Source organism: Haplochromis burtoni, unplaced genomic scaffold (assembly GCF_018398535.1).
Source record: "Haplochromis burtoni strain Fernald_Lab_line unplaced genomic scaffold, NCSU_Asbu1 Contig_1, whole genome shotgun sequence".
Lineage (NCBI taxonomy): Eukaryota > Metazoa > Chordata > Actinopteri > Cichliformes > Cichlidae > Haplochromis > Haplochromis burtoni.
In genome coordinates this window covers 4,270,210-4,279,793 of record NW_024582362.1, presented here as the reverse complement: position 1 = coordinate 4,279,793, position 9,584 = coordinate 4,270,210, and the positions used below count along the sequence as shown (strand labels likewise).

General features: G+C 41.0%; 1 protein-coding gene across 2 annotated transcripts; it reads right to left on the bottom strand.

The window, feature by feature from the left end:
• Positions 1–1,067: 1,067 nt before the first annotated feature.
• On the bottom strand, positions 1,068–7,569 carry LOC102297832 (suppressor of cytokine signaling 6). 2 transcript variants are annotated; one of them, XM_014334856.2, is made up of 4 exons: positions 7,156–7,569; positions 6,858–6,918; positions 6,634–6,703; positions 1,068–6,301 (listed from the first exon to the last, which is right to left on the bottom strand). In XM_014334856.2, exon 4 carries the CDS (start codon positions 6,173–6,175, stop codon positions 4,565–4,567), a length of 1,611 nt encoding a protein of 536 aa, XP_014190342.1. In that variant the 5' UTR covers positions 6,176–6,301; positions 6,634–6,703; positions 6,858–6,918; positions 7,156–7,569; the 3' UTR covers positions 1,068–4,564. The 2 variants fall into 2 exon arrangements, with proteins under 2 accessions (XP_014190342.1, XP_005912198.1); XM_005912136.3 differs by lacking the exon at positions 6,858–6,918.
• Between the last annotated feature and the right edge of the window lie 2,015 nt (positions 7,570–9,584).

Genomic DNA, 9,584 nt, shown 5'->3' with positions numbered 1-9,584 from the left:
ATCACAGTGTCAAATGCTCATTTCCTCCCACTGACCACATTACACCAGACCAAACTGTGATTATTGACTTTCATGAACATAAACTGTAGATTATGTATGTTGGACAGAATGCACTTAAATTTCCATTTATGCGATGTGTCAGGATTGCTTCTTCAGAGGAGTTAAATGCTGAAGCAGCATAAGCGACGACAAAAGTGACAGCATTTCTTCAAAAAAGCCACACAAAAGTGATGTACACTAAAGTGAGGAAACGCAGGCAACTTCCTGGGTATGAGTTGGCAAGGTGAATGAGGCCAATGTGACGTCTGCAGACAAATACAAAACTGCTGAGATGCTGTGTCACAATATGACAGGCTGCACTCTGCCAGCAAAGTTAAACCTCCCCCGCTATATTCTGAATATAAACAGTTTGAAAAACTGCAAATTAAAAAAAAAAGAAAAAAAAAAGGTAACAGTGGAAGGCAGAGATGAGTCCTTTTATGATGGAGGCATCTCTATATGACATGCGACCACCAGTGTGCGCCATGAATAAATCATCCCGAACCGGGCGGCGAGAGTAAACAGTTGTGTATCTTCACCTCAAATGCCTAGAGAGGCCTGTCAGACACAGCAGTTAACAAAGCCTACCTCCTAATCATCATGCGAACCATGTTTCAGCAGATCCAAGTCCACAGCTGACACCATTACCCCACTCCCATCTTCTCCTCTCACTTTACAACACAAGAACTCACTCAGTATTTCTCCAGAGTCAACTTAAAGTGAAGTTAAAGCAAGATGGTAGCATTGCTGTTAATCTTTCCCCAGAGTCTCTGCTTCACTCAGTTGTATTCGAAGACCGCCTGCATTGTCTTTGTAAATTAGGAAACCGGGGCTTTGGGATTAGCTGCCAATTTGCACCCACTGTGGAATGAATCTCCTCAAGACCTCCGTGATTTACCCATTAACACGGCTGCACGCATGACCCGGCTCTTATCGAGTGCATCGCTGGAACAAAGTATGGTTTAAAACAAAATCAGCATGCTTCATCCTGCCATAAAAAAACTCTTTAAAAACCACTTTTTTTTCTCTTTTTTTTAGAATATAGTTTTATTTATAATTTATAATTGGCAGATACAAAAAACTCTTGAACTGTATCCAAAATGTGCAATAAATCACTGTTGATTTTTTTTCCCAAAAGAAAAATACAAAAAGACCATCTATTTTGGAAAGTTGACAACCAATGTAAACTGGAGTGAACTGGTAATTCTACAGAGGGTTTACTAATCGCTACTAATTCTCCTTTGACTACAAATCTGCTTTGCTCTCCCAAGATGAAAACCAAAGTCACTGTGTGTACATACATCTACATTGGTGACATTCTATCCCCGCCCCCCGCCCACACTGTTAAATACAAGAAAGGCAATCATATCTATAAGCAGCACAAATGTGTATAACACATTAAAAGAAAAAATAATAATAATAACAAAGAGTTTTCAAATTGTACCAAGATATTCACGTGAGAGAGGGTAAATAAAAGGGAGGGGCATGTCCAAACGTAATGTTGTAAACAATTACCTTCACTCACCGAGATGCACAAAACAAAACAAAACAAACAAAAACTCAAAGCTTGTTTAGTGCTTAACAGCTGTTCTCACTACAAAAAGCGTCAGCAGTCTGAACAAGCATCAACCTCTGGAATCAAACTTTGAAGGTAATGCTTAATAATAAACTAGTATTTCGAGAAATCACAGCAGCATACCGTATGAAACTGGCTCCTGCGTGTCAAAATTTGATAACAGATTAAACATTTTAATGGCAATACATTTAAAAGAACATAGTATTATGGAAAAAAAAAAAAGACTAACATTTTATTTTTCACATTTCAACTGAAACACATACAAACACACTGAAAACATGATTAATATCAACATTCATGCCGTGATCCCATTCCTTGACAGCCAATGAGCATTTGCAGAGGCTTTGAAATGATGCTGGTGAACTACCCTTTTTATCCAACAGATATGACAACAAAAACTCTTTTTAATCTGACAGTTATATGAACACATTGGGACAAATGTGACTATTTAACCATTAAAATTAAAAGAAAAAAACAAAAAAAAAAAACAAACACACACGCACACACACCATCTGAAGGAAAACTGTAGGCAGGAGAGGATCCAAGTATAAAAAATGTTCAAGTGCAAATAATGTGTCAATGTAGTTTTTATGCTTCCCAAGCTTTCTGAAAATGGTCTGCAGGCAGATAAAAATGGATACCTCAAACAAGCGCACATTCCCTCTATACAACCACATCCCCCAGATGGCAAATGTCACAAAACAAAAAAACCAAAAAAAAAAAAAAAAAAAAAGAAGAAAAATCAAGAATTCAAAAAGAAAGAAAAATACATTTCTTGTACAAAGAATATCCAGCCAATGCTTGTGACAGAAACATCTCTCGACACAGCCGAACGCACGACCCAAATCCTTCATTCCTATACAACTCAAAAGCTTTAAAAGGTTACGTTTTTAAACATGCAACACCATTCAAAGTTCCTATCTAATTTCTGCTGTGCTAGATTCATAGTAACTTCCGCAGACACCACCGTTTCCAGCTAACAATCTAGAACTATGCGCTAACGACCTACCAACGTTGTTCCAAATACTTTTAAGGACACTGATGTCAAAAAAATAATAATAATAATATAAAGAAATGCTCATTCATAATGTGAAAGCACAATTCCCTGTCAAGTATCCATATAAAGCACTTGCGTAGCATACTGTGTGCTCTTCCCTTTACTCTGGCAGAAACAGCCCAGTAGAGAGATAATCCGTGGGGTAGTGCAGTTCTGTGGAGACTGAGAACAATGTGACTGAGCAATGACAAAAACTGTACGCCTGTTTACATGTCCTGAAAACCCATGTAACACTAATGACAACATGCAGCTGTGACTGAACTTTTGTCATATGCTGAAACACTGGCATCACTCCGAGATGGCGAGGAGGACTCAACTCTGGCTTTCCCAAATCCGCTCACCTAAGCATCCTCAGTTTTAGGATTCTTTTGATCTGTGTCCAGCTCATTGCAGGCATTAAGAGACTAAGAAACAGCCATCCCTACATTCAGATTGTCAATTGACTAGAGACCTGTTTTTTTTTTTTGTTTGTTTATTTGCACCCCCCCAGTCATAAGTTAATTGAGGGCAATTTTGTCTATATATAAACTGCCCAAGGTAAATGCAACTGCGCATTTAACAGCCTTTTACTCAGTGTCGCGCTTTAATAACAGCCAAAAATCTCCCCCCCCCCCTTTTACTGTGACATCTTCTCTCAATTAGTGTAGTTTGTACACTGCCTTTAATTGACAGTCTTAAAGCCTTTATAACATGCAGATAAAAGCATTACACATAGTGACAAACTTGTTAGGCCTGAGCTGCGGTGCAGTTTTTGTAACATTCCCAAAGCAGATTTTTTTTTTTTTTCACTTTTAGCATATTTTAAAAAGGTTTATACATAAACTTTATGCTGTTACCACAAACAGCACAACATTAAAATCCAGCATTATCAGTACCTTTAGGCTTGCACAATGTATAATGGCTGCATGCAGCCATATAATTTAAAGCTACGTCTCTCAATGATCTGTTTGAAGGCTCTGGCAGGCTGGCAGATTGTGGACATCTTTTGCTATACAGTTGTAAATCCTGGATACTAAAGGTAAACCTTTCATCAACAGATAATCGTGTTTATTAAAGCCTATGTGTTTAACAGTACGGCTGAAAATAAGCCGTGTGACAAGCTCCAAAAGTAAAGTCGGTCCCATATTAAGACAGAAGCATTTAAGTATTGGTCGTATAAGCGTTGCCACGTGCCAATAAAGGGTCACGGAGAAACTTAATCCTCTGAATGAGGAGTTAGGTTTATAATCTTTCTTTTTGCAAATTTACAATCAGAATAATAGGTCAGTCGTTGCAAATATGATGATGCCCTATCTTTCTATTTGACTAACAGCACAGTACAGATGCATAATGTTCTCATTTGCAGTCTGAGTGTTGTAAGTGAAGGAAAAAAAAAAAAAAACCAGCAAAAGATGAGCCAAATTGGTCAGTCTGCAGAGACCTAAAAAAAAAAAAAAATACCGCTCCATGTTGGAATCATCCTTCATATCTACTACAGATTGAATTTAACAAGTGATAGAATTTTAGAGGAATATTCTTTTCCCTACTCTGCAGTCTCAATGCCGATACAATTTCTTTTAAAAAACTAACAAAAAACTGTTACACTTGCACAGCTGGATTATTGTTAATGTAACCAACATCAGCTTCTGCACTTGATGCATTCGGATAAGATTACTTGGCTGTATATCTCTGCTGTGTTTTTGCGATAGATTATGTGCTGGCCTACATTTCTGGAAGTAGAGCCTCCTGCAAAAAACCCCAGAATAGTGGAACGAAGGGCCGAACAGTGACAGGGTCACACGGACACAAATCAAGAGCCACCAGAACCAATCATCTCAAAACTGTAGTTGTCTGTAAACCCCTTTTGTAAATCTCTTAACTAAACACAAAAGTGCAAATTACCATCCGTATCCTCAGTAGTGCTTCTCCTGCAGATAATCTTTCATCTTGTTAGGTAAGGGCAGTTTTTGGATAAGGTCTATTCTTGTATATTGCCTAATGACAAAGCGGCAAAGGTACTGCAGGGAGCGCACTTGCATAAACCGAGATACTGGGTTGGTTAGTCTGACGGGGTAGGTTGCAGATCCTGGTAAGCGAGATCTGGAATAACAAAAAGCCCCATTCTCTGAGTCTTTGATAGAGTGTTCGATTAAGTCAACAATTGATGTGTGTCCCTCCACGTCGGGCTGCTCGTAGAAGCTGAAGCGTCCGTTGGAATGTTCGATGCGGGTGTGGAGGGTTTTGCTCTGCGATCTGAAACTCAAGCTGAGCAGGTATCTGTCATCAGAGCTGTCTCTGACCAGAAATGATCCATCGGCCAGGTTGACCAGCTTTTCCTCTGCCTCCCAGCGTGTGATGGGACCCCAGTACCAGCCCTGCCTAGCAAGCTTCTTCAGCTCCTCCGTCAGGCTGGTCACAACCATGGGCCCGCTGCTCTGGACTGAGTCGTATACCCGACTAACCCCAGGAGCCGAATTTGGGTCAAAGTTGAGGTGGTGTCTTACCCTCTCAGCTACCTGGCTGTCTGCAGAGCTAAAGCCCGAAAATGTCCTTGGAATATGTCCATTACTAGTCATGGGTGGCAGGAGTGGAGAAAGGGGAGGTGGCATCTCCACTCTTGAGTTTTGGAGCATCATGCCAGCAGAACCAATAAGAATACTATTGACTGAGGTCTCCATGAATATATCTGGAGGCATCCCATTCACCAGTTCATGCTCCTCCTGTCCCTGCTCTGTGTGGAGGGACCCATTGTCTGCCTCTGTCACCACCTCCATAGGAGAGGAACCTTCCAGGCAGAAAGAGTGAGACCCTTCGGGATACATTCCCTCATCTAAAGGCATTGTGTACTGGATGTAGTCCTGGGGCGTCAACCCCAGCACCACAGGCACATCATTTTCATCAATATTTAGATGCAGCTCACCATTTTGCGGTTGCTGGAGATTCTTTAAGGACTCTGCTTGGTCCTGAAGGAGCCCTTCCATCTGGAAATCATGAAATTCTTTCCGGACACCGTTTAAGTTGGGACTTGGGTTAGGAGAGTGAACCATGGCTTTAACTTTTACCTCCATTTTGATGCACGCATCATCAGAGTTGACAGAGCGCAGAGGCCACGGAGAAGGGCTATAATGATGACTCCGGAGGGATGCAGATCTAAGGGGTCTCTGAGCTTTTACCTCATTGAAGCTGATCGGGACCGAATTAGATGAGAAGGTGTCTTCATCGTCCACTGAGCCTATGGTCGAGGCGCCGCCTTTCACTTTCGCCTTCTGTTTGGTAGACAGCCTTCTCTTTAGCGATCCCATCAGAGTCTCACTCTTTGAGCGGCCCTTGTTCTGTCCCCCTTTTTCATCTTCGCTAGCAATATCACAGGCAGAAAGCTCTTTGGTGTAGCAGCCCCCAAAAAGTGACTCATCCTTAGAAAACTCTGCAGTCACCGAGGGCTGCTGGAGCATGACAAAGTCACCCTCCTCTTTGCCCTTTATGCTGAGTGACTTGCGGATGGTCTTAAGGCTTATCTTCTTCATTCTGACAGGCCCTCCAAAACGAGGGCATGGGATGGCTCTCCTGGTATCCTGATGAAAGTACTATCCACCGTGTCCTCCCATCAGGCCACATGAAACAAGTCATGCATACAGTGGAGCCATTAAACCCTGTAGTGAGAGAAAAAAAACATGCAAGATATTCTTTGTTTGACTTTTAAAGCACACTCTGAGATTGTTATTTATTATGTTCATAATATTGACTTAAGCCCTTGAACCACATAAAGAAAAATAAAGCACTGAAGAAGGTTATTGTGGCCCTTAAACACAGTCTCCCACTCTCTCTTTTAAGTTGTACATAACCAAAAAACAAAAACAAACAAGCACACACACAAACAATATCATCAGTTTTAATATCTAATTCACTAAATATTTCAAATTTAAGATCCTCAAACACGAACAGATGTCTGATAACCAAAAACAGCAGCAACCTGATTACTCACCATGATGAGCAGGAAAATGGTGACTCAGTTGGCTGGGTCAAGTTCCACTTCCACCACCTTTCATTGGATGCTACCAAAAACAACACAAAGCCAGCTCATTTGAAATGTTCACGTCTGATTAACATGTGAATTTACCACAGGAAAACGTGCATCGTCAATCACGCACATTAACATTTAAAGTGGTTTCTAATAACCAGACCAAGCTCAGCTACATTTGTCCTTACCTGAAAAGGCCTGCGGACACAAAAGCATGGATGTAGCTTAGCTCCGGTTGTTAGCCTTTCACTTTAACGACAATATTGCAACACCGATGGTTACAATGATTACCATTGCAATTGAAATAGCAACAACAACAAACAAAGCCAACCGAGATCATATCCGATGCCAATGTGAGAGCTGCTGTGTTGCTCAGATGCTATAATAAAATTTTGCTAACGACCAGTGTTAGCATGCTTACAATAAAAGTGCATTTGTAAATACCTGTAACCACTTAGTGTAAACACGCACGATATAGCCTCTTACCCGATCACTTCTGCTTGTACTGATGGCCAAGACAGCACGAAGGTTTACGCATTCGCCTTGCACAACACCTTCATTTAAGCTTCGCTCCTTGACGATTGTTGGCTAATGTTAGCTTGACTTATACAGGCTTAGTACCTGAGCCAGCTAGCTTTGTTAGCGCTTTCTGTCGAAAACATTACCATCACCTTCCCTTCAGTCGGCTCCCACGCAAAACAGAAAGCGCAAAGCGATTATATGGCAGGACCCTGTGCTACTCTAAACATATAGCTTTAAATTGCCGAGCAGAATTAAACAATAAGTTGACATCTTCAAGCCTAGGTTGGCTAACACTTTCTAGCGTTCGGCCTCTTCCTTTCTTCCTTTGTTGCCTGTTGAATTGTGGGAGCAGAGTCAGAGGACTCAGATGCAGCGAATCAGACACACAGCAGCTCCAGCACAACCACACACAGCCCTGCTACTCCGACATCATGTGCACATCAAATCAAGGAGGAAAAAATTTATTAGCATGAAAATATATTTTTTTTCTGAGATTTATTTATTTATTTATTTATACCCTTAAATGTGAATCTGGGAAAACATTTAATTCTAACTGCTTTAATGCAAGGAGTTGTTAATGCTTAATACTTTGGGGTTAGATGCAAAAATAGAAGATGTAAAGATGTCTGAAAGGGTACCTGTAGGCTAGAATTCAACACACTTTCAATTTAGCTCAAGTAAACGTATTTAAGATGCATCCTCATTTCTGTGCTGCATCAGAAGTGGAAGTGTTACACCACAGGAAAAACTGAAAAAAGGACTGCTGAAAAAGCTACTGGAAAAGAGAAAGTGCTTAAACTTGGGTGGCGGGGGAAGTTGTTGCTTGCAAAACTTGCCCATTCAGTTCAGTCATGATTGCAGAGACATGAGCCAGCTTTCTGGGCCGTGTGAAGTTATTAGCGATGCAGTCTCTGGGGTGATTTTGCATTTTAACAAATGACTAAAAGATTATTTTTCATAAGGTGCAACCGCCCTCTCGCAGACAGTGGTTTTTAAAATGCATGATCCAAGCTGTTTGGACTTTTCATAATAGAACCGCAGCACGGGAAGATTTAGTGTGACAGAAGTTGCATCTATAATGAAGGGCTGAAGAGTTTTGGAAGTGGAGGGGTGGGGGTAACTGTCCTTAATCACTAATATGTAGTCCAGTCATTAACCCATAGTGTCATGTCCTGATTGTTTATTGTAGAGAAATGTAGAGAAATGTAAAACTTTAAGGCATTGTTCTCAGCTTTGTTTCTATTTGTTTTTTCTTCTCAAATTTCTGTAAACAGGAAACAGTGTGTGAATATGCATAGCTGCTGATTAATGTAAGTTGGCCACATTCTTGCTTATTCGCATGTGATTTACTTCATATGGCATGTAAAGTCCCCAGTTCAGCAATCAAGTATCAACTTCCCACTGCAGATATCACATAACAGCAGAGCTACAAACCTGTTTTTGTTCCCTAATGCTGGCTGTGCTTGGCCTCTTTGCAGAAAGGTCTTTCTAATTTGTATTCGCACGACATCAAGTTGGCTCTCAAAGTACTTCAAGTACTTGATACAGCAACTAAAACTTGAACTCTGAAATGATACATTGGTTGCCTAATTAGTGTCAGTATTGTTTTAAAGTAGATTGTGTTTACTACTGCCAGGCTAATTTGGTCCATATACTGAACATTACATTGTTTTTTTCCACACTGTCAAGTGTATGGCAGTCCTTCCCCAACCTGCTTAGGGCAGCTGCGTGCAGACAGGCTCTATGCAAAGACTCTAATTACCGGGCCCTATTAGGGTTGATCAGGCTGCCTTCGCTTGATGTGTTGGCACAGGAGTGGAGGGCTGGTGGGGAGAGGCTAGAGAGGAGGGGTAGGAGCTCTTTAGATATAACACCAAGGACACTGGGAAGCAAGGATGCGATGTTTCTACAAGCTAAATTAGACCTGACAAACAAACTTTTGTGTGGTTGGTATTTGTTGGCAGGCTGTAAAAACAAGTAAATGCTTCACTGTGGGAATAAGTCTGTTTTGTCATGACAGCACAAACAGATCAAATAGTTGCTAATAGCAGGCTGTTTAGAATTTACAGAAAAGATATCTTGCTCTAATGGGAGCTGAGTATCAGCACTGTGTTATCAAGCGCCACACGGCACAACATATGACCGTCTCTCGCTCCCTCCCTCCCTCTCTCTGTCTCCTTCTCTTTTTCAGATCAATATTTCCCAAATAATTTGAATTTATGTATAAGCACGATTCAAAACACCGAATCGCAAGTCAGGATGGAAGACTGTACGCGTGGAGCAGGCTGCGCTGTTTTAATGAGACATCCCTACACGAGGGGAGGCTCCCCGCATTTCATCTTAATTTCTAATGAACACTGTATCAGCCATAAATTATTTGTAAAATGTGGCTA